The 24,429-nt window shown below is 54.4% G+C and overlaps 3 protein-coding genes across 5 annotated transcripts in view; 2 read left to right on the plus strand and 1 right to left on the minus strand.

Annotated features, from left to right (window-relative positions):
- Positions 1–324: 324 nt before the first annotated feature.
- Positions 325–1,518, minus strand: LOC104063329 (mas-related G-protein coupled receptor member H-like). The gene has a single exon (XM_009565496.2). The coding sequence runs from the start codon at positions 1,515–1,517 to the stop codon at positions 606–608; it is 912 nt and encodes a 303-aa protein (XP_009563791.1). The 5' UTR covers position 1,518; the 3' UTR covers positions 325–605.
- A 102-nt stretch (positions 1,519–1,620) lies between these two features.
- RHOD (ras homolog family member D) lies at positions 1,621–7,072 on the plus strand. 2 transcript variants are annotated; one of them, XM_054068903.1, is made up of 6 exons: positions 1,621–2,269; positions 2,385–4,816; positions 5,748–5,835; positions 6,093–6,202; positions 6,304–6,438; positions 6,783–7,072. In XM_054068903.1, exons 2-6 carry the CDS (start codon positions 4,688–4,690, stop codon positions 7,047–7,049), a joined length of 729 nt encoding a protein of 242 aa, XP_053924878.1. In that variant the 5' UTR covers positions 1,621–2,269; positions 2,385–4,687; the 3' UTR covers positions 7,050–7,072. The 2 variants fall into 2 exon arrangements, with proteins under 2 accessions (XP_053924878.1, XP_009563793.2); XM_009565498.2 differs by having other exon boundaries at positions 1,632–4,816; positions 6,538–6,920.
- Positions 7,073–8,694: 1,622 nt separating this feature from the next.
- KDM2A (lysine demethylase 2A) overlaps positions 8,695–24,429 on the plus strand; it is a 52,252-nt gene continuing 36,517 nt past the window's right edge. The window contains exons 1-3 of one of the 2 annotated variants that reach the window (XM_054067905.1): positions 8,695–8,785; positions 9,071–9,098; positions 10,869–10,973. In XM_054067905.1, the coding sequence (XP_053923880.1) occupies positions 8,766–8,785; positions 9,071–9,098; positions 10,869–10,973 (153 nt within the window). In that variant the 5' untranslated portion in view covers positions 8,695–8,765. Of the gene's footprint in view, positions 8,827–9,070; positions 9,099–10,868; positions 10,974–24,429 lie in introns of both variants that reach the window. The other variant, XM_054067906.1, reaches the window with a different exon arrangement.

A 24,429-nucleotide genomic window follows, 5' to 3' on the forward strand; every position in this document is an offset into this window, starting at 1 on the left:
ATGGAATGGAGGTGGGCATGCAGTGTGGATGATGGGGATGGGATGGACATGGGGAAGGGGATGGTGAGAACTGGATGGGATAGGATGGGCACAGGATAGGGTGGGACAGGGAAGGAAATGGAATAGAATAGGATGGGATGGGGTTGGGATAGGGATGGGGAAGGGGAAGGGATGGGATGGGCAAGCAGAAGGGGATGGGAATGGACACGGGGTGGGATACGATGAGATGGGATGGGGTGGGAATGGGATGAGGATGATAGGGATGTGATGGCATGGGAATAGCATGGGGAGTGGGGATGAGATGGGATCAAGACAAGAATAGGGATGAGGTTTGCATGGGGATGAGATGTCATAAGAATGGGGATGGGGAAGAGGATGGGGATAGAGATGAGGATGGGAACTATTTGAGAAGCAGGCATGGGATAGGATGGGGATAGGATGGGATGGGGGCAAGGTGGGATCAAAACAACGTAGGATAAGAGATCGGTTGCAACCTGACACTCAGCCACAGGACAGGTGACCTGCAAGCCCAACCAGGAGCAAAGGTGGGCAGATGAGTGTGAAGCCAGGGTGGGCAGCATGGCTGGTGTAAGCACAGTGGCCTCTCAGCTGGAGATCGTGGTGATTGCCGTTTCTTCAAAAACCCTCCGGAAGGCAACCTGGAGGGACACCAAAGAGCAGTGCCTCCGGTAGCTCCCCACCAAGAAGTAGATGAAGGGGTTGATGCTGCTGTTGACGCAGGCGAGCAGGAAAAGAACCCGGGCAGACACAAGGAGGGAGTAAAACTGCTGGAAGAAATTCAAGATGCTAAGGGGAACCCCAAAAGTGAGAAAGAAGAGGATAGTGAGAAAGATAACGATGTAGAGCCTCTTAGGTTGACGCTGCTTGGAGCCACATAGGACCTTCATGAACAGGATGACATTGGAAATGACCATGGGTGAGGCAAAGATAGAGAAGTTGAGGATGTACATGGAGATGAGAGCTATCCGGCAGTGCTCATCATCGGACAACAGACACAGAGAAGTCACTGCAGCAATGACGGTGATAGAGAGGGCCCAGAGCAGGACACACACCACAGCCGACAAGTGCTGGGGGCGGTGGCAACGGTACCAGAGCGGGAAGAGGATGGACATGCACCTCTCGATGCTGATGGCTGTCAGGAGGTACAAGCCCATGTTGTAGGAGAAGAGCGAGAGCAGGAAGAGTGTTGTCGGGTACACATTGGACAAAACAGAAGAGCAGATGTTTTCCATCATGTAGTGGAAGGTCGAGGTGACTGTGAAGATGAGGAAGATGAAGTCGGAGACAGCCAGGTTGAGAACATAAACAGTGATGGGGTTCCTGCGGATGCGGAAGCCAAGGAGCCAGAGGACAGCCCCATTCCCCACCAGCCCGCAGAGGCAAATGAGCAGCGTGACACCATCTATGGCCATTTTGGTGACCTCTACTGCGCACACTTCTTCATTGATCTCTGGGACAGGTGATGTAGGTGGTGGGGATGTCTGGTTCAGCTCCATGGTGGGAGGTGGGGCGCGGTCTCCAGCTGCAGACAGAGCAGATGGAGAGTTAGTGGGACCCCAAAGGATGTGTCAGGGAGAGGTTCCTGGTGATGTGGTGCAGCAGGGCTGGGGGCAGGGGGGTGATGGGAGGACTGGGGATGCGGCTGCCTCACCAGTGATGGGAGGTGAGTGCAGAGCAGAGGTTGGAGGGGGCTGCAGGTGCCCCAAGGAAAGACACGTGTAGGAGCAGTGAGAGGGGCTGTGAGGATCTGCGGGGAGACGCAAGCAGCTCCCTGGGCTCCGGTCCCGACCCCCTACCTTTCCAGACAGCAGCCTGGGGCCACCTGCCAACGCGTCCAAGTGGGGCACTCTCCCTCTCTTCAGCTCTCCTTGCCAGGATCTTCTCAGATGAGCAGAACTGGGGTCTCCACACCCTTCCTTCAGCTCTCCTTGCCACAGCCTTCTCGGATGAGGAGAACTGGGGTCTCCGTACCCTCAGAAGACCTGAGCAGCTCCTCTCTCCTCCAAACCTAGCTGCTCTGTGGGGCGTTTCTGCAAGATCATGGGTCAGGTGGTAAGAGAGCGCTAGGCAGTTTCAGACAGAGCCTGTATCAACCAAGCCTCTCCTCCTGACAAATTTCTTTTGGTCTTGCGGGAGAGGAAATGTTTTGCCCATAGAATACCCCAGAGGATAAATTCTGCTGCAGCAACATCTTGCTGTGAAAGAATCTTGATGCTTTTAGGATTCAACCTGATATCTCATTAGACTGGTAATTGCTACCTTCCTAATTGTTTTATTGTGCTCCACTCACCTCTCCCCACCCTGTCCTGATGCTGCATCCTTCTGAGATGAGATGTTCATTACTGCCTGTGTCTGCATTCCAGCTTCCTGGCATGGGAATGGTGCTGGGTCTCCTTCAGCTTTGTCGGACATCAAGCCTGGATGGGAATTTGGTGTTTGAAACATCAGTTCAGACTTTCCTCATCTGGTCTGGGGGTTCAGAGCCTGCTGGACCAGCTGGTACCCACCAAGGGAACCAAGGTGGGGTGTGGATTACAAAGGATGAGCCTGAAGCGCCCATCCACCCCTGCCAGGGTTGACAGAGAGGAATGCTGACCAGAGGAGGAGGTTTTGGGGAACCTCCAAGCTGGAAAGTGGGAGTCGTGCTCTCTCCTTCCTCCCCAGAGCAGCACCAGCTCCCATCTGTGTCCCCACCAGCTGCTCAGCCCCATCATGCTGGTGGGGGGACACAGCCAGGCAGTGGGAAAAGCACTCCCCTCAGTGCTGGGTGCCCTCTGCTCCTCCAGCAAGGGTTGAAAGCTACTTCTTTGGCTCATTAACCCAGCTAATTGCAGCTAGGACTGCTAAGACCCTTTCCTGGCTTGCCTGGGTGGCTGGAGCACCCATGGCAGGGCTGGGGGAGCTGGTGGAGAGGGGCACCCACTCACAGGGCTCCAAAGGTGGCCAATGGCATCTTGGCCCGTATCAGAAACAGCGTGGCCAGCAGGACCAGGGAAGTGATTGTGCCCCTCTACTCAGCATTGGTGAGGCCACATCTCAAATCCTGGGTTCAGTTTTGGTCCCCTCACTCCAAGAAGTTTATTGAGGGGCTGGAGCACATCCAGAAAAGGAAACAGAGATGCGGAAGGATCTGGAGAACAGGGATTCTGGGAGCAGCTGAGGGACCTGGGGCTGTTTAGCCTGGAGAAGATGAGGCTGAGGGGAAAACTCATTGCCCTCTGCAGCTCCTGAAAGGAGGTTGCGGTGAGGTGGGTGCTGGGCTCTTCTCCCAAGAAACAAGACAAGAGGAAACGGCCTCAAGGTGCACCAGGGCAGTTTCCAATTGGACATTAGGAAAAATTTCTTCCCCAAAAGGGTTCTCAGACACAAGCAGAGGCTGCTCAGGGCGGTGATGGAGTCCCCATCCCTGGAGGTGTTTAACAGACAGGGAGATGAAGTGCTTAGGGATTTGGTTTAGTAGTGGACAGGTATGGTTTGACTTGATGATTAAAAAGGTCTTTTCCAAACTACTGATTCATGATTCTAAGTCCAGCCAGTACCCAGGAACACCCCATGTCCCAAATCCCTCATGTTTGAGCACCCAGAGCAAGGCCATGAGGGTCCCAGGGGTTGTGGGCAAGGATCACTGTGGGATGTAAAGACTGGGCAACGTGGAGTCCACGCTGGGCAAAGCGGGGAGATACAACCCATCCCAACGGCATGCCAGGGCCACCTGGAGAAGACCACGGTGCCAGCCAGGTCATGCCAGGCTGGGTGCCAGGAACAGGGCATGGCTCACCTGGGCAGGGCCAGGCACCACATGTTACCTGGTGTGAGGAACTGGGTGGCACTGGCCGGGGGGAGCCGTGAGTCACCCCTGCGCCTCCTTCCACCCTGGACTTTGCCTCCCAGCAATAAAACCCAGGCTCCGGGGAGGCTGGGGCATCAGCCCCACCTGCAGCAGGCGCTGGGCAGTCAGGGCGCACACATGTGTGTTTGCGTGCAGGAGTGAGCAGGATGGAGCTGTGAGCGTGCAAGGAGGAGCCGTGTATGTGTGCAAGAGGACCTGCATGGAGGTGTGCAAGAGGACCCGCATGGATGTGTGCAAGGAGGAGCTGGGCTTGCGAGCAGGTGTAGGAGCTTCATGTATGGGATGGAATGGTGTGCGTGTGCATGCGACGGAGCTGCGTGTGTGTAATGGAGCTGCATGTGGGCAACAGTGCTCTGTGTGTGCAAGACAAGCATGTGTGCAATGGAGCTGCGTGTGTGCAACAGTGTTTTTGTGCACAAGAGAAGCATGTGTGCAGCAGAGCCGCCCGTGTGCAAGAGCTGCATGTACGCCACAGTGCTGCAGGTGTGCAATGGAGCTGCACATGTGCAATGGATCTGAGCACGTACAAGAGCTGTGCAGGCAGATGTGCAAGAGCACATCTCACACGCACGGGGAGGCCAAAGCGAGCAGCCTGTGCCACGCGCGCTACAGGACCCGCGTGCAGAAGGGCTGTGGCCACACAGAGGGAGCAGCCCCAGGCGTGTGCGAGGCACCGCGGGCGTGCGAGGGCGCCCGTAGGCGTGTGGGCACCCTGCCCGCCGGCCGGCAGTGCCACGGGCGGGTCCGGCAGGTGCCGCACCCTGGGCCAGGCGGGTGCCACCCAACACCTCGTCCTCGTCGCCGCCAGCCGCCCTGATGCAGCGGGAGCGCGGGGGGCAGAGCCAGGGACCCCCCGGACCAGAGGTCAAGGCTGTCATCGTGGGCGACGGGGGCTGCGGGAAGACGTCTCTGCTGGTGGCCTTCGCCAGAGGTGACTTCCCAAAGGTACCAGCCTCGTTGTGCCACCAATGGGACCCGGTGGCATTGGGGTCACCAGCCCTGAGCTGCTGCATCCGATGGATGGTGGATGTGGGAAGGGACGGGCACGGCAGCAGCAGGACAGGGGATAGGGACGGAGGGTGACACCACCAGGGGCTGGTGGGGTCTGAATCAGCCCCCTCTTGGTGGTGGATGGACACTTCTGCCTCACCTGGGGGTCCATGGAATGGGGAGTGGGGTCTGTCCCACAGTGGGGATGTGGGACAGGATGGGACGAGCAAGGTGGCAGCAGCAGGGCTGTTTGCAGCAGGACATGGATCAGGGCGTGACACCACTAGGGGCTGATGGGGTCTGAAGCATCCCCCTCCCGGTGGTGGATGAGCACCTCTGCCTCACTTGAGGGTCATGGCATGGACAGCAGGGTCTGTCCCACAGCAGTGGATGGGGGGTGCGGGACAGGACAGGCACAGCAGCAGCAGGACATGGGGCTGAGGGGATAGGGACAGAGGGTGACACCACTAGGGGCTGGTGGAGTCAGAGGCACCTCTGATGGGGCTCAGATGACACCTCTGTCTCACCTGGGGGTCACAGGATGGAGAGGGGGGTCTGCCCCACAGTGAGGGCACATACAGGGAGAGAGGGAATCCTTCAGAGACCCCAATACCTCTCTCCTGGCCCCCACCTGGGTCCCACCAGGACATCTCACCTTCCTGAGGCTTCATGCTCCCCTGCGTTGTGGAGGACAGGGAACCTCCCCATCCCACCTGCCCTGGGGAGGCACCACCATCTCCTGTCTCCCTGTTTCCCTCTCCTGACCCCACGTACCTCCCATGCCCTGCCCTGTGTGCCCTCCCCCACCGGGGTCCCTTCTGCTGCTGCCCCCATCACTGCCCATGGTCTGGCAGGACCTGTCTGATGTCCCTCTGTCCCCTGCCAGGTCTACGTCCCCACCGTGTTTGAGAAGTACACGGCCTCCCTGGAGGTTGGCGGCAAGACGGTGACCATCCACCTCTGGGACACAGCAGGTGGGACAGGAGGGCATGGATCTGGGGATGTCCCACGCCCATGGGTCATGCCTTGAGGGGTGTCCCCATGCACTGGCCATGGGAGATGGGGGGTTAACTCAGAGCCTGACAGTCCCCGCGACTGCACCCTCAGCAGTGCTGCCTCTCTGTCCCCAGAGCCCCATTGTGCCCTCAACATGGAGAAGCAGACATGGTCCCAAGCTGGTGGGGACCAGTAATGAACTGGTGCTTAACTGGTCTGCTTCTCCACCTGGCAGGACAGGAAGACTACGACAGACTTCGCCCGCTGTCCTACTCTGATGCCAACGTTGTCCTCATCTGCTTTGATGTCACCAATCCCAACAGCTACAACAATGTCGTAACGAAGGTAAACGAAGCCCCCGGGCTCCTCTACATGGGAGATGGCATGGAGCGGGAGCTGCTGCCGATCAGTGTTCTCATCCCCTGGGTGACACGTGTGCCCCACAGTGGTACCCCGAGGTGAACCACTTCTGCAAGGGCATCCCAGTGCTGCTGGTGGGCTGCAAGACTGACCTGCGCCAGGACCGAGAGGTGCTGCACAAGCTGAAAGAGGGACGCCTGGAGCCCATCTCCTACCAGCAGGTGAGTTCCACCCTCTCAATGGGCTGGAGATGCCTCCAGAATGGGGTGAGAGGGGAATTGGGGGTCCCCAAAGAGGTCTGACCCCATGGCTCCCCACAGGGTGAGGCCATGGCCCGGCAGGTCCATGCCGTGTCCTACTTGGAGTGCTCAGCCAGGTTCCAGGAGAACATTGGGGACATCTTTGCGGCAGCCTGCAGTGCTGCTCTCAGCGCTGCCCGCCGAAGCCAGCGTAGAAGGAGACCCAAGAGGGGCTGCGTCATCTGCTGAGCCCCCCGCTCCTGGCAGAGCCCTGGGATCTGCTGCTGTCCCCCATCCTTGACTTGGGGCACCATCTTTGTTCCCAGCTGCTGCCAGACCCCTCTGCCACCACCACCACGCTGCCGTCCCACCGCAATCCGCACTGCGGGGCTGGCACTGCCAGCTGTCATGGGGTGCCACCAGGAAGGCATCTCCTGAGCATGAAGAAACCATCCCACCAGGGACAGCAGCATCCAAGCACCTCCTGCCGTCTCCTCGCTCCGCGGGCAGATGGGCTCTGGGAGCAGAGAACTGATTTTGGGGAGTTCCCCTTCCTGCTGGCAGGCCAGCCAGGGAGGGGGGACACGGGGTGATGTTATGCTCTTCTGCCATTAAAGATCTGTATGTGTGTGCTGCACTTATATAGGGGGGTTGCTGCATGTACACAGGTGTGCAGTCATGTGTGCTGCATGTGCATAGGTGTGCATGTGTGTGTGCCACATGTCTATAGGTGCGCATGCATGTGTTGCGTGTGTATAAGGGTACCTGTGTGTGTGCTTCTCATATATAGGTGTGTGTGCTGCATGTATAGAGGTGTGCATGTGTGTGCAGCATGTATGTAGAGGTACATGCGTGTGTGCTGCTCATATGTAGGTGGGTGGGTGTGTGGGCTGCACATATATAGGGGTGTACATGTGTGCCGCATGTATATAGAGGGTTTGCTGCATGTAGATAGGTGTGCATTCATGTGTGCTGCGTGTGTGTAGCTATGTATGCACAGCTGCTGCATGTATATAGCTATGTATGCATGTGTGCTGCATGTAAATAAGTGTGTGTGCGTGCTGCATGTATATAGGTGTGTATGTGTGTATGTCACATGTATGTAGGGGTGCACACATGTATGCTACATGTGTGCGTATGTGTTCTGCTTCTATATTAGTGTGTGTGCTGCACGTATAGAGCTGCATGCGTGTGCACATGGCTGTGAGCACACTGCGTGTACGGGGGGCCTGCACGTACACAAGGGGGAACGCACGTGTTTGCAGCACCTGAGGGGGCGTGGTCAAGGGGCATGGCCACTAATGTGGGCGTGGCCACTCAGCAGACGAGTGGTGGGGGCGTGGTCATGGTCGAATGGGGCGTGGTCAAACGTGTGGGCGTGACCACGGAGGGGGCGGGGAGCCAATTGCTGTGCTGGAAGGCAGTGGTGGGTGGGTGGAGGGGGCGTGGCCAACCTCTGGAAGGGGCGTAGCCCCGCGTGAGCAAGGAGCCAATCGCTGCGCTGCACATCTGGGCGTGGCCAACGAGTCGTGGCCAATCCCGTTGCTGCTCGAAGGAAGGCGGAGGTGTCTGAAGGCGCATGCGCGTTCTCTGGGGGCGTGACCAACGTCTGGGAAGGGGCGTGTCCTCTTTCAGTGGGCGTGGCTAGGGTTGTGGGCGTAGAGCCAAGCGCGCATCTGCGCTCAAGGAGGTGGGGGGGGGGGGAGAGAGGGTGGCCAAATCCGGTGCCTCTCGGCGTATGCGTGTTGCTGGGGGCGTGGCCAAACTCGTGGGAGGGGGCGTGTCCACATAGGGGGCGTGGCCAATAGGGGCGCGGAGCCAAGGACCGCGCTGCGCGCAGGGAGTTTGGGGCGTGGCCATTAAGGGGCGTGGCCGCTAGGGACGGGGAGCCAATAAGCGCGACGCGAGAAGGGGTGTTTGGGGCGTGGTCACCATGGGGGCGTAGCCAGGAGGGGGCGTGGCCAAGTAGGATCCAACCGCCGCGCTGTGCGCAGGGGGAGTGGTCAAGAGGGGGCGCGGTCAAGAGAGACGCGGAGTAAATATTAACGAGGCGTGGTCATTAAGGGGGCGTGGTCTTTAAGGGGGCGTGGGCAGTAGGGGCCTGGATTCACTCGCCTCTCTGCGCATGCGCGCTGCCCCCTCGGCGGGGGCGGCAGGAGGTGTGTCCTGTGGCCGCGCGGCGCCTGCGCGCTGCGGCGGGGCCAGAGGGGCGGGGCGAAGGGACGGGGGGGGAAATGTCTCGGGGCGGGCTGCGCATGCGTGGCGCCGCGGCCGGGTCAGTGTGTATGTGAGAGGCTGACGGGTTCAAAATGGCGGCGGCGGCTCCTGTGTGAGCAGCGGGAACCGCGTCCCGGCCGGGGCGGCGGGGGGGTGAGGGGGCAGCCAGGGGAGCGGGGACACGGTTAACGGGGAGGGAGGAAGGGATGGCGTATGGGGGGGCGGTGGGGCCCGAGGCGCCGGTGTCGGTGTCGCTGTCAGCGCCCGCGGGGCTGGGGGAGAGGGCGGTGGGGTTGAGGGGGAAACTGAGGCAGCGTGGGGTGCGGTGCTTGCCTGACTCCGGGGTGTTGTTTTTCCCCTCCTTCTCCTCCTCCGTTTCTCCCCGTCTCGGCGATAGAAGAGGACAAAGGCGCCGGCGAGACCTGGTGAGAGCGGGGTGCGGGGGTGCGAGGGCGGGGGGGGGCTGTTTGCCGCCCCCTGAAGTTTCTTTGAGTCCCCAGAGAGGGGCCGAGCGGGTCCCCCCCATGCGTGGGGAGCTGGGGGGGGCAACTCTGGGGCAGCGGGGTCCCCACTGACAGCTCCCCTGGCACTGACGGCCCCGGCTCGCTTTGTTCTGCCCAACCTGGACTGTCTCCCCCCTGCCCCGGGGGGAAAAGCACCGGGCTGGGGGCTCCCCTTGGGGCTGGGGCTGGGGCTGGGGCTGGGGTTGGGGGCTCCCCCCGGTGCAGGCAATGTGAGCGGGAGAGTTGCGTCCCGCTCTGGAGGTGGATAAACAGTTCAAGAAGTGCAGGGAAACTGGGAGAGCTGGGGAACATCATCCTGAGCCACCGGGCAGCAGGGACAGGGGAGAGGCTGATGGGAACAGGAATGGGGATGGGGAGACACTGGTGGAGACAGGGAGAGCGATAGGGAGATATCTCTGGGAACAGGGACAGGGAGACACCGGTGAGGACGGAGATGGGGATGGGGGTGGAGATGGGGAGACGCTGGTGGGGATGGGGATGAGAAGACACCATTGGAAGCAGGGACAGGGGTAGGGCCGGGAAGATGCCAGTGGGGATAGGGACAGGGATGGGGAGACTCCATTGGGAACAGTGACTGGGATGGGGAGCCGCCAGCAGGCATGGAAATGGGGACGGGGTTGGGGAGGCGCCGGTAGGGACTGGGGATGGGATTGGGGAAACGCTGGTGGGGAACGAGACTGGAGATCGGGTTGGGGAAACGCCGGTGGGGACAGGGACTGGAGATGGGGTTGGGGAGATGCCAGTGGGGACAGTGACGGGGTTGGGAAGATGCAGGCGGGGACAGGGACTGGGGATGGGATGGGGAGATGCCAGTGGGATGGGGAGATGCTGGCAGGGGTGGTGAGGTGATGATAGGGATGGGGACACCCTGCAGGGGATGGGAGATGGGGATGTGGAGATGCCGGTGGGATGTGAACCATTCTGCTGGCAAAGCCTTGCTTGGAGGGTCAGGGAAGAGCAAGACAAAACAAAATCTCTCTACGCTATGGTAGTGGTTCCGTAACACTACCTGGGGTGGCGGATCCCAACCCTGAAGGTCTGGCGTAGGAATGGGGATTAAGAGCTGCTGTATAGCCAGGCTTTGGTTTCATTCGGTTCCTTTAAAGAAACCAAAAGTTTAGGAGTTATCTGATGCCTTGGGAGGTTTTCCCATGTTATTGTGTGGTGTCACAAGGTGGCAGATTTGGAGATCTGAGCATGTAGAGTGCCACAGGTCAGGGTATCCAGAGGACGGCAGTCACATTGTTCGGAGAAGTTGGTTCTTCTTGTACACTGGGGGTCTTCTTGTACACTGTTGGTCTTCTTGTACACTGGGGGACTCAGGCTGCTCCTTAACTGTCATCAGGTGTTTGACAGCAGCTTGCCTGTTCCGTGTACCAGTGTGGACAAGCTGAGCTGCCACTTGGGGTGGTTTCAGTGCAGATCAGAGGCCTTTTCCCGATGGGAGACCTGCAGCTCATGCCATGTTACAGAACAGCTGGTAGAGTCATTTACCCTAGGTCATGCCTAAAGTTAGAATGGGAGTGGTAAAAGTTGAGGTGGACTCTTCCACTGTGTTCAGTTAATGCTGCACAATGGGACGGAACCGGCCTCCAAATGAGCAAAGAAATCAAGGATGTAGGTGTCTAGTGTCTGTGTGCCCTGCCTCACTGTTTCCCTCTGCCTTCAAAGGAGGAAGAGGAGGAAGACAGCAGTCCTGGAGTGTCCTTCTCACTCTCTTCAGAAGAATCGGAGATGGAGCCTGAGGAAGAAAGGATCCGTTACAGCCAAAGACTGGTCAGTATTCACCCTAAACAATCAGATTCTGTTCCTGGTTCTGTTGTAAGTGGAGAAAAGAAAAGGCTTTTACTAGCAACAGGTTTAAACAATGCCTAAAAGTGTTGTGATGGATCCTTGCAAGAGCTTTAAACAACCCGGGAGTGTTGTAGTGCATGGCTGTGGTAGGTTTAAACAACCCAAAAGTGTTGTGGTGGATCCTTGTAGCCTGCCCAGAGGTTTTATCTCAGCTGATGGTGGGTTGAATGGCCCTGTGGTCCCTGTTTGTTTCACAGAGTTTGCCCTAATGAGGGGCGCTTGGCTCCTGAACTCCAGAAAAGGAGAGGATTGGGGGCTGAGGCTGAGTAAGATGTTGTGCGAAGCTGCTAGATAGAGATATGAAGTGTCAGTGTAGTTTCTGGCAACCAGGTTTCCTCCATGTGTTTGTAACAAGCAGAGAAGCTGAAATGTTGTGTGTTACCATTGTGTTGGCCTGGACTTGATTTGAGCATGCTGTGAAATCTGAGAAAACCAGCTTTGGCTTCAAGCTCAAATGCACATGGCTTCTCCTGGTATTTTCTTTCGGAGGGAGCTGTTCCAACACTCAGGTCCTGGTTAGGACCTGTCGGGAGCTCTGGCTTCTGACGTTCGCACTGCTTGTCAGAGGGCTGCGTGATGCCACAACTGGGAGCAGTTTGGGAGCAGCTGCTCTGAGAGTCTGTGATGATATTCCTGGAGATCCCAAAGAAGGAGGGAAGCTCCTGGGTCTCCTGCAGTTGTTTTCATGTTGGTTTAAGAAGTCCTAAAACCCCTGGGAAGGGTGAGCGTCAGCTGTGTGATAACTGAAGCTGTGATGGAGTTCCTCTCCAAGTCACAGCCTTGCTTGCACCGTCACTTTCAAGGTGGTGTCTGAAAAGGTAAATCCTTATCCTTTAATGCTCTGAAATCATTCGGCATGAGGCAGTGCGGAGCTTGGCGTTAAGCTTTGCCCTCAGCAGTGAATGGTTCTTGTTGCTCTTCTGTTGCTGCCGGAGAGCTGAAGCCAGAGAACAGGCGCTCGGTAGCTGTAGCCAGCACATGCTTTGCAGGTGGCCTGGGCACAGAAATCCTCTGGGGGCGGGTAGGAGTGATTATTCCAGCACTGGAAAGGAGGATGCTGCACTGGCCATGGTTTGCTGAAGGCCTTCTCCTTCTGTGGTGCTCCTTGGTGTCTATTGTGTGTTAGCAGAGAGGATTCTCCTGCTGGATGATCTTGTGACAGTCATCTTTACTTTTATAGTCAGCGCCTTAGCCTGCTTTGGGGACCTGAATTGACTCTACTTTGAAGTGGTTTTCAATCTTTTCTCTTTTTCAAGAGGGTGCTAACAAAAAAAAAACCCTGACCCCAAACCAAACTGTAACCCATCCGTGGGCCCTTCAAGGTGGCTCATGTACCCCAAGCGCTTTGGTGGATGCATTCATTTGGCAATGGTGCCAAATAGCAGGAGTCCCACCTCCTCCAAATGCCCTTGTTCCCACAGCTGTGCAGCTCAAAGTGCTGGTTTGACTGGAGAGTGACCATTAGCCAGCAGTCAGGACAGCTTCTCATGGAGGCAATCCCAGCTTTAGGTTTTGGCTAAACTACAATCTTGACTACACTTTGATACACTGGAGTAACCCAGAATGATTGGATAAAAACAAGGCAGGAGCTTAGCAGTTCAAAAATGCTAAATAAAAGTTGTCAGGAAGAGCTGTTGTCCTGATGTGGGTGGCCTGGACTCCAGCAGAAAGCGCTGAGGTGGATCAGTAGCTCCACACTGCTGAGCTGCGTGCTTAAGGGGCTTGGGAAGGCACATGGGTGGCAAGTGAAGGGTGAGGCTCACCTGGGCTGCTGTGGGCATGTTGTCTCTGCTGGCCTGCAGCCGAGGGGAGGCATGTGATAAGTGAGGCTCTGTTAATGCCTCCGACTTCGCTTTTCCCGGGGAATTCCAGTGTGTTATGCTCTTCATTGGGGCGGTGAAGCTCCTGTATTGAAGGACACTTGTTTTATTGAGATGTGTGCTTTGAACTGTGTGGAACTGCTCTCTGAGCTGGTGTTTCTGGCCCTTCTCGAACAAGGTATGGCAGGCGAATTATCCAGGAAACCAGAAGCACTAAATGTGACTTATTTGAATATCCTGCTTCTCCATACGCTTTGGTCTTGGGAGTTGAGTTTAATGCGCCTACATTAAAAGTTGTAAGTAGGGAAACAGAGAGTTGGTGGCACAGTGTGTTTCTGCTGCTGTGAGCTGTGTTTTGGGGATCCATGAGGCTGTGATAGCAAAAGAATAAATGTATTTAAAGAAAATAATAATCCTGCGCATGATAATAGCCCTACCAGCCAAACAGCCTTGGCTGGGATGGTTTATAGTGGAGAAGCTCAGTTAATTGCACATAGTATGGTTTGGTGGTACCAGTGTCCCGCAGTGCAGGAGAAGCTGGCAGTCTGGTGTGCAGTCTGGCACAGGGATGACAGGCTGAGAGAGTTGGGATTGTTCAGAGAACAGCCTGGAGAACAAGCCTGGAGAAGAGAAGGCTCCAAAGAGACCTTAGAGCAACTTTCCAGTACCTGAAGGGGCTACAGGAAAGCTGTGGAGGGACTGTTTACAAAAGCTTGTAGTGATAGGACGAGGGACAATGGGTATAAACTGGAGAGGGGCAGATTTAGACTAGACATAAAGATGAATGTCTTCACCGTGAGAGTGGTGAGGCACTGGCCCCGGTTGCCCAGGGAAGCTGTGGCTGCCCCATCCCTGAAGGTGTTCAAGGCCATGTTGGATGGGCCTTTGGCAGCCTGATCTGGTTGGAGGTGTCCCTGCCCATGGCAGGGGGGTTGAAACTAGATGATCTTTAAGGTCCCTTCCAACCCAAACTATTTTATGATTCTATGAACTGCACCAACTTTTGGCCCAGCTGTTTTCCATCAGGATGCAGAGGAAGCCTTGAGTGTTTTGTGTGATTTTATTTAGTGACCAACACTGTTATCTTCCTCTGGTTCAAGAAAAATCCAGTCTATATGTATTTTCTGAATGGGTTTGTCAGTATTGCTGAAAGATCTGTGGTTTGGAGGAGAAATTCACCTCTGCTTCGGTTGTAGACACACTCCTATAAGATTTCTCTGCCAGTTCACACTTCCCTGTGTAGTATAACGATGCTTACGTTACATGGGTTGCGTTGCTCTGACTGCTTACTTCCCAGTTCAAGCTCTGCATCCTAGATTCCCAAGGGTTTGACGGCCTGGGTGAGTTGGTCTGGATGCAGGGGTGTTATTGGGAGGGTGTCTTGCGCCTGTCTGAAACAGTCAGACTGTGGAAGAAGCTGTGTCCCGGTGAGCTCTGGGAGGGCACAGGTAGGGGAAAGCACAAACGCTACATGAGGAGGGAGAGCGTGGACAACAATGAGGTGAAGGGTACCTGTGTTCCTCACCCAGAGATTCAGCTGGGCCTCCCTGCACTGTGAGTATTGAAGGGTGGGATTTGTCAGGCTCGGCGGAGTAGTTATCTACTAAGCCTGCATCTCTGCTCCTGCTCCTCAGCTCTGTCACGAAGCAGGACTTCAGGGTTTTGTTCAAGGTGCTAGTTTTATAAGCTGTAGATGGATGTTTTGCAGGCCCTTAATCGAGGAGCTGAAATGCTCTATTGTGTCCTGTGCCCTGAGTGACAGTCCAGCTCTGGCATGAACAATGCTGTGGTCCCTCTCTAAACCTTGGAAGTCTTCCACTGCCTGTCTCTGGGTGGTCGCACCCAGCCCATGTCACACCAGGCTGTTCAGCCCCCCACAAAGAGGCTGAGGGCACATTGGCACTCAGAGCAAGAGTCTGGACTTAGAGGCAGGAACAGCAACTTGAGCAGCTCTAAAGATGTTCAATTTGTCAGGTGCTGTGATGTTGGGTACTTTTTGGTTCAGGCTGTTAGCAATGACCTCTCAGAGTATGTTGTCTGCCTTGCACCACCTCAGCACTTGCTAGGATCTCCATGAGGTGATATGAGACTGAGGAGAAACATTTGGATGTTCTAACTTCATTTTTTTTGTAATGTTAGATCTGTGTTAGGTCACCGATCACAAGGAGGGGTGATAGGGAAGGGATCTCCTGGTGGAGACGTTTGGCAGATAGGCCAAACTTTTTAGAGCTGCTACTGGAGGGACTGTTTGACCCTGCACTCCCTGAAGACATTCTTGGTGTGCTCCAGGTGAGGTGAGCTGTGCCTGCCTTGCTGTTGCAGCGCCCAGTGTATCCATGGTGCTCCACTGCCGAGGGGTTTCCCTCCAGCTTTGGTGTTCACCTCACAAAGCCACTTCATCCGTCCACGTCTGGTGAATCAGTGGAGCTGCCCAGCAGGACACAGGGCTGGTGTCTGCATGTCCTTTTGCGGGGGAGTCATTGAGAATTCTTGGGTACTGGAAATGTGAGGAAATCTCACCATCTCTGCTCCAGGGCTAATTTTGCCAGGCTTTTCTTGTGAACCAAGACTAACAAGATTCCATGAATTAGAAATTGGGATTAGCACATCACTGAAGGGATGGCTGTACGCTTTCAGTGACAGCAGTCAGGGTGAGGAGTGAAGGACAGCAGCCTTGGATTTCTTCGGAATGGCTCCGGAGAGCATAGCAGGACGGTGCCCTTATCCTAAGGACAAATCTTGCCTGTCGTGGTCTCTCTGCTGCTGTCAAGTCAGCAATCTATGTTATCAGGGTGTGGTTCCAAGTTAGGATTGCTGGTGTGGAAGAGCTGGTTTAAGAGGTTCGCTCCCTCCCTCTCTTAGTGTCTTGCAAGCTGATGCCCCTGAGCTGAACGCTGCTTCAGGGCATTGTGGATCGTGGCCTAGATGGAAGTTAGGGGAGGGATTTAATCCACCTTGTCTGTGCCAGGCTAGTGAACCAAACCTGAGGAGACTGGAGAGGTGGCAGCCTGAGGTGGGGAGACCGGGTGGGGTAGGAACCTCTGAAACTGGCTCTACCGCTGGAGAGAGCCTGTGGTGGAACCGCACCCTCCCTCCGGGCTGTGGGTGCTCTCTGGGGCTGGGGCACAGCTCCTGGTGAAGGAATTGCAGTGCCTGGACTGCAGTGACCACCCCAGCTGCGTGCACTGACACCCTTGCTTTGGTTGTTGGAGGTTGTTGTGACACCCATGAAGGGAAATGGGCCTGTGGAGGAGGAGACGGACCTGCTGTGAAGTGCAGGACGTGGAAGATGAGAGGGGAGCTAGAGGGTGTAATGCAGTCACTCCTGTGGTTTGGGGTAGTTTGTGTCCTGCCTTGGCACTGCCCTGCCCTCGGGTCAGATCCTTACGTGAAATTTGAGGAGGCCTCTGCCTGTCTCTACCAGCCAAAACCTGAGGCCTCTCCTGTAAACAGCAGTTAATAAACCTGTCCATACGTGTTGGTGTCCACACTGTCCCCCGGGGGGATGTGGAGTCATCAACAGAGGGATGAAGCTGGAGAAGCGTGAAGGAAAAGGTTTCTCTTGCTGCCATGTGTGCTATGGTGAGGAGTGACACCAGCATGCTCAGATGTGCCCTGTCTATGCCAGAGGGTTGGGAATGCTGTCTATGATGGGTGCCCGGAGTCGCAGCACCTCTAACCTTGTGATTTCAGAGTTGTTTGTGTCAGTGGTACTAAAACTTTTCTGCAAGATGGGATGACATCAAGTGCAGGACACAACCTAGGAAGGCCCATGTGTGCTGGCATCCGCTTGACAGACTTATCACAAAGTTCTATCCCTTTTCCTTACACCACTGAGAGGATAAATGGCCTCAAAGGTGAGAGGGGGAGCAGGCTGTGGGCTGGCAGGGCACTGCTCATGTCTGGTAAGAGAGCAAAGAGGAGGATGCAGCTGCCTGGCCTCCCAGTGTTGGTCAGGCAGCTGCCCTTGCTCCATCTTGAGTGGCTCACGCTGTCCCAGTAGTGGGATGTGATGACTAATGCCATCCCGACAGGTTCAACCTGACTTCTGGGTTGTTCTCCTTGTGATGCCTCTCACCACCGGGTAATGATCCCTTGCAGTCGCTGGCGTTTGTATCTTCAGATCTTGGTGTGCTTGACAGAGACCGGTCCTGCTAAGAAAGCCATAAAGTGAAGCAGCAGATGAATGGAAGCAATCCATGTCCCACTGACTTGGGGCTCGTATGTCTGTGCTGAAGTGAGTTTACCAGCATAGTTCATGCAGGGGTTGAAATGTGGGACGAGCCACATGCCTGGAGTGAGAATCTACATTGCTGTACACTGCTCTCCCTTGAAACCTGGCATGGCAATCTCTTGCCTTGTCAAGTGATGCTTCCTGAAAGGGCTGGGAGTTTGCTCTGTGCCCTGTCCATCTGGCCAAATGTCGCTGCTCTGGTGGACACACCCCAGTTTCTTCCATCTAGCCAGGACCTGTGCGAGTAGGGTAATTAATCTTTCCCTCATGCCTCAGCCTCAAACTGAAGACAGTACAAATGAATCATTCCAGATGACCCAGGTGTAATAATTGAGCTCTAAATAATTTACAGACTGTTCGGATTTGATCTGGGCAGCTCTGGTGGACGCTAGGAGCAACCAAAGGCTGTCCTTGGACAGCTTTAGAGATCCCTGTGAGCGTTTGGATCCTGAAAGGTGCGAGAGCCTGCTGGTCCCTTGGAGAATCCATCCCTGTATCCAACTCGATGATGCTCTGTATCAACAGAGAGGAATGCAGGAGGTAAATATCTGCTGGTTTCTTGCTGTCCCAAGCCTGGCTGTGCTGTGAGCATGTCCTGGAAGCTGCACTGATGACTGCGAGCAGTCACGCAGCACTGGAACACGTGAGTTTGTAGGGTGCACCTATGTCTCCTGTTAAGGAGTAGGTTTTCACGGGGTTATCCCAGCTGGAGGTGATGCTAATAAGGTTGGAGAGCAGTCCCCATGCCCGCAGCACCTTTTCATTGCATCAGGGCCACCCAGTCAGGGATCTACAGGTGACAGGCTGGGATGTGGGGAGAAATGGTGCTATGGGGGAAGCAGCGGGCTTGAAAGGTGGAGAAACAACATGGTGCACTGACACTGTCCTCTGAAAATGTATGAAGGAAAGCAGTTCCTTGTGTTCAGCATGAGATGTCTAGTGCTGCTGATAATTCCAGAAGAGGAAACGATGGAGGAGTGAGGTAGCCTGGGCTCTGGAAAGCTCCATTTGCTACCAGTCCTTTTATTAGTTCACAGGCTTTCTTACACAATTCCTGACCTGCTTTTATTTGGGTCAAAGAGGTTAAAAGCAAGTGGAAGAGGTAGAAGGTGAGAAAGAACATGGCATGCAACACAATCACTGCGTTGTCCTGTGGTTGTGGCAGCGGATCTGCAGGACAGTCCTGTGGCAGGAGCTGGCTGCTGCGGTGAAGCACATCCTGCTGTGCTCAGAGGACAGGAGTCGTAGCTGAGCAGATCTGCCTTCCTGGGTGTCCTGCCCAGTCTTGGTCCTGGTGGAAAGGAAGACGAGAGCAAAGAAGGGTCTTGTTTGGTTCCCTCGGGAAAAGCAAATGAGCAAAGTGGAAGAGCAAACCCCACAGTAGGATGACATTGCCTGTAATTAGATATCAAAGATAATAAGCTGTCAAAAGCTCTAGGAGGCGAGAAGAGTGCAGAGCGTGCGTCTCGGAACTGGAAGTGTTATTTCCAGTCAGCTTGGAGAACCTGACAGCTCTGTTAGTTTTGATGCCCTTAGTGTGAGGGTCAGACAGCACAGACCTATGTAAAGCCCTCACTGCTGGGAGGGAGCAGGGTGGAGTGGGAAGGCATATCCCTCGTTCAGAATAGCTTTGTTTTCAGCTGGGTCTCTGTAACTGCACTTGGACAAACGAATCATCAAAAAGCTAGTCGGTAACAACTGAAACCAGCATCACAGCATCATCTGTCTTGGATAGTCTCAACCTCATTGAGCTGCAGGCTGAACCCTTTGCTGTAGAAGTGTTTGTGCTGGTCCAGGCGTGATTCCTTTCCTGGAGGGTCTGAGCTTCCTGTGCTGCCTGCCTTTAGGTCCATGCAGATCAGGACAGTAATGACTTCTGGGGTCTAGAGGACCGAGGAGCAGTGAGAATATGTTCCTGTTCTTCCTTTGCTACATCTCGGGTCCTGTCAGCGCTTCCAAGCCGCAGCTCCAGGAGCAAATGCTCTGCCACCGTCATGTTGTGTCCCAAGCAGTTGGGAAATGTTCTGTGCCACGTGTCCCCCACCAGAGGTAGCCTGAGTTGATCCACACTGGCTGATTTTCACTTGGAGAATGTGTGGATTCTCCTATCATCATCCTTCTTTGTTTGATGGGGAAATCACAGGCTCCAGGATGGCACAAGAATGAGTGTGGGTCACTGATGCTGGAGGAGCTCTGCTCCTGCAGCCTAGAGCTTAACCCAGAGAAACTAGAAGGGATAAGATTAATTTGGAAGTTTTGTGTTTTTTGATCCTCCCTATTTACCTCTTTTTCCCAGCTCCTTAGAAACAGGTGAGGAAGACGCATAGTTGCTTGCTGGTGCTTGAGATGGTTCTGATAGACCTGGTGACAAAGTGTAGCCTATGAATCTGTGATGAAAGGGGATGGATCTGTTTGATGAGGTTTCTGTTCTGTTTCTGTGGGTCCACATTTGTGCATCTCTCTTGGTGGTAAACAGCACGAGCTGGCCATCCAGGGACTGTAAATCCCTGTGGGGGTGCCAGGAACTTGAACCAGAGGAGATTTGGGGCTGGGATCTGCCTAGGGTTGCAGAGTAGGAAGAGGAGGTGGTTGGGTTTCTGCTTGTGTGAGGAGCTCTGGCACTTTTTACTGCTGTGAATGAGACAGGTCATATTGGAGTGGAACGTTAAACTTTCCTCCCTGCACTACAATAAACACTGGCTGGTTTTTGTATTTCCTTGGGTTTTGAGCATTTTAGCTATTGCACTGTACACAAGAGTTTGAATAAAGCCACCCCACAATGCACAGCACTCTTTTATGTCAAGGAAGAGGCTCTGGGGTGTGATCGTAGTCTGTGGGTTTTGTTAGCGCTGGCCCTCGGGTTTGGGAGCTGAGGCAGAATCAGGCTGGCAACCGATTGTGACAGAGTTTGGGATGAGAGGGCACTTGATAAAAGGCACCAGGGGACGGATCAGGGCGTTGCTGAGTAGAATTCTTATCTAGAGAAGCAGATCCCAACCAGGGAGGCTTAGGTTGGTTCTTTTATGATGTTGCCCCTTATACTCTTCATAAGTGAAAGTGCAGGGTGAGAGAAGAGAGAGGTGATGCTGCAGAACTTGTAGACACACAAAATGAATGCTGGAGGAGCCATCAGAAGGCATTGGGAGTGAGCTGAGGCAGCTGGAAGTGGAAAGGAGAGGGCTGGCAGCATGTGCTCCTTCAGGGTGAGACTGCCTCAGTGTCTCGAACTCGCTATGCATAAATATTTCCATGTGTCGCTGAGCTCCTAAACCCCTTTGTCCCATTTGGAGTAAGGAAGGGGCAAGTCCTGGGCTTTTTGTGGAGCAAAGGGAGAGGGAATGTGTACGGCGATGTCTGTAACAGCGTGGAGCCTGGAGGAAACATCTTTCCTAGTAGATAGTTTCAAATGCTATCCATGTTCTTCCCAATGGCCTAGAGTTGTTTTCCTCCTTTGGAAGCATGCTAGGACCCATAGCCTGCGATTCAGGCAACCCGGTGTTATTGTCTTTAAAGGACAGCATCAGCTTAGCAGGAATCGCAGTGCAAAGCCCAAAGCTTTTGCTGTCCGAGTAGGGCTGTAGTCCAGCCTTGTTCAGTTTGTGTGATGGGACAGAACTGGCAACAGAACTGTAGAATAGTTTAGGTTGGAAAAGGATCTTAAAGATCATCCAGTTCCAACCACCCTGCCACGGGCAGGGACACCTCCCACTGGATCAGGCTGCCCAAGGCCCCATCCAACCTGGCCTTGAACACCTCCAGGGATGGGGCAGCCACACCTTCCCTGGGCAACCTGGGCCAGGGCCTACCCACCCTCATCATGAAGAAATTCCTCCTAGTGTCTAGTCTAAATCTTCCCCCTTCCAATTTAAAGCCATTGCCCCTCATCCTGTCACTACAAGACTTTGTAAAAATTCCCTCCCTAGCTTTCCTTTGGCCCCTTCAGGTACTGGAAGGTCGCTATAAGGTCTATCTGGAGCCTTCTCCAGGCTGAACGACCCCAACTCTCTCAGCCAGTCCTCATATGGGAGGTGCTCCAGCCCTCTGATCATCCTTGTAGCCCTCTGCTAGACCAGTTCCAACAGCTCGATCTCCTTCTTATGTTGAGGATTCCTGCAGAGTTGGGTTGGTACACTGGCAAATTTGGTGGATGAGCTCTTCCCCACTGAAAAATCCAGACTAGTCCTCTGAAACCTCACTGTGTTGTGGACAGAGAAATGCCCTGCTGGCCCCACCAAGGAGCAGAGTTGTGTAGTGTGTAATGCCAGAGCAGCTGCGCCTCCGCCTCTGGATGCACGCGACTCCATCTGTCCCTTGTGCCGGCTCTGCCTGGTGGTCTGTGTGGGCTCAGCAGTCTGCTGGTGAACAATACGCTCTTTCCCAAGTGGAAAAATGGGTTAAGTGCGTGTAAATTTTAAGCCTGGGGGAGTTTGATCTACTTTGTTCCATTTTGGGGTTGCACCATCACCTTCCTCTACAAAGCAAGAGGAGCAGCAGAGCTGTTGATGCTCATTTACCTGCCTGCAGAGGACATGTCTCGGGGGCTCCCCAGCAGGGAAAGGGCTCTATGCAGCAGGTTTTTTCCTTGGATTTCTTCTGGTTTGGAAGAGGTGGGAGGTAATTAAAGGGGTTTGCTCAGTTTACTTGAGAAATAACAAGTTTTAATACAGTCTGTATGACTCGGAGGATCAGCGTTCAGTCCTGAAAGGTGACACAGCAGGAGATCTGCTGGTCCTTCATAAGATGCTTCAAGCTGTCATAGAATCCAGGCAGGATTTGTCCAGGTACCAAGGTTTTATTGGTGGGTATGGGCAGTCTGGGGGTTAATACTGCCCTAAAAGCTGGTTGGGACAGTGTCTGTGTGAGAAATACACTGCATGTGACTGTAGTGAGGGGCTGTATCCTTTCCTAGAAGCAGGGTTTCCTCACTGGGGCTGTTGCCAGCCTTGCCCATCTGTGATCTGATCTAGCACGATCCTCTGTCTCAGCTTTCCCACTGTGGCTCATCAGCGTGTGGTTTAGCGGGAGCTGCTGGGGTTCTGCTTGGCCTCTTGGTGCTGTTTCCCCACTCGCCTCTTTCAGCCTTGCTCCAGTTCCCCAATTATTTCTTGTGTGCATCCAATTTCATAACCCAAAAGTGCAAACCAAAGCGTTCTCCCTGCGTTTTCTGAAACACTGCCAGCCCTGCTCGTGATAGGAATCCCTCCTGGAGCTGTGAAGCCTGGAAGGGCTCCAGTTCTCTGTAGATCCCTGTTCGTTCCTCAGTCTGGTGCTTTGAGTCTCTCTTTGTCCTGGAATATCCAACCTGGGATGCACCAGTTCTGCTCTCCAGGTTTTGAGAGACAGAAGATGATGTCACCACCGTCCCTGGAGGTGTTGAAGGCCAGACTGGATTTGGCTTGGAGCAACCTGATCTAGTGGGAGGTGTCCCTGCCCATGGCAAGGGGTTGGAACTGGATGATCTTTTAAGGTCCTTTTTGACCCAAACCATTCTATGAGGGGCATTTAAGCCGAGTTAAGCCAGTTCTTGGGTTTCTCCTGTGAAACCTGGCAGCAAAAGAGTTGGTTTAGTGTGGCTGTCTTGTCCTGATAGTCATTGTTGCCGAGCAGAGCACACAGAGCTGCCAAAATGAGCCACTTGCCAGCATATCCTAGTGTTCTGCTGGCCTCCAGCCTTGTTCTGAGGCAGGTGTGATCACTGACAGCTTGTCCTGGATCTCCTACTTGAGGCATCATGGCCTTCTTTTCAGATCCTATTATGAGACCTTATCGCTGGGGGAGTGGGGAGCCCAGAACCACTGTATTCGTCATCTCTGGGGCGCTAGCAAAGCAAATGGTTCTGCAGAACCAAAATATTAACAGAATTACATGGGCCCGTCTCTGTAGGACCTTTTGTACCCCAACGGTGACAGGAGGTGTTGTAATTTAGTTCTTGCTTCCCAGGCTTGGAAGGAAGAGATGCTGAGGAGGAACTGAAGTGCTGAAAGGTGAGGAGGCACAGAGAACAGAAGCCATAACAGAAGGACAGAAGCTCCATCCTTCTGCTTCTCTGCTGGCAGAGTGTGACACAAGTAACACGCTTGTATGGACCAGAGCTCGGAGCTGCAGTGGGAGGTGCAGGCTTGAAGGAGAGGGATACAGAAGGGAAAAGCTCTTGTGCTTAAGATAAGCAGTTCCTGGCAGACTGGTGATTGGGTGTAAAGGCTTTGTGCCTTGGTTCTTCATGCTGGCTCTGAAAATACCCATAAAGGAGCATCTTTGCTGCATCACAAGTTCTGACATTGACATCTGCTCTGTCCTGGGTCTGCTCTGCTGCTTCTGTGCTTCTCTATCCTCCTGCCAGGGTTTGCCGTTGCCCTGCACCTCCCCAGAGGCACAGGACCCTTTCCTGCTGAATTAACGGGTCTTGGTGACCTTTGGGTTGTCTGTCAGTTGCTGGCAGATCTCAGCGGTGTCTTGGAGGCACAGGCTGAATTCTGGACACTACTGTTTGCCACCAGTACTTGTTTGAGATTAAAACGCCCATCAACAAGTCTGGTGGGGCTGGAAGGGGGGTCTGGACTTACCTAGACAAGAGCCATAGCTGATTGCTGTAGAAGTATGTGAGAAGGTAAATTCACCAGCTGAGGAGAACTGAATTAATTTGGTTTATTACAAATTTTGGACGTATTTTGACCTCCCCTACAAAAGGATGGGTGGCTGGCAAGCATCCCGTGGGGAATAGAGGTCCACTGGGAAGTTCTGCTGCTCTGTACATGTGCTGGGAGCCGGGCAGAAGTTACCATACCTACAGCAAGGGGAGTTTGGAAGGAGGGCGTTCAGAAGTGGGAGTGGAACGTGACTGCGTTCTTCACATTGACATCTTTCCCCTAAAGGAGGGTTGTGGGAGGCTTCAAACCAGGCAAACTGCTCTGGAAACGCAGCCAAGGAAGGAGGAGGCACAGGGAGAGGAAAAATGAGAGGTGATTTGGTGTCCTGAAGTGAAAGAAGCTGTGGCACAGCAGGAGGAGGTTCTGGGGCCTGGAAGATGGGAGATGTTGGGACATCAGGCAGGGAATGGCAGCAGACAGGCCAGGAAGTGACTAAAACCCTGTGGTGGGTGTTGGTTTCACTCTGTAAATATGTGAGGTTCTTTCAGCGAAAGGGCAGCTTGTTCTTATTTCAAACATGACCTTGTACTAGTTCTTCTTTCAAAAAAAAAACCCCACAGGAGGGCAGTCTGCTGGTTCTCCTCAGTTGACTGTCAGCTCCTTCACCGTTAGAGGTAGCTGCACTCCACCGAGGCAGCGCTTGCTGAAGGACAAAGGTGTCCAAGGAAGAGTTTTGA

Source organism: Cuculus canorus, chromosome 5 (assembly GCF_017976375.1).
Source record: "Cuculus canorus isolate bCucCan1 chromosome 5, bCucCan1.pri, whole genome shotgun sequence".
Lineage (NCBI taxonomy): Eukaryota > Metazoa > Chordata > Aves > Cuculiformes > Cuculidae > Cuculus > Cuculus canorus.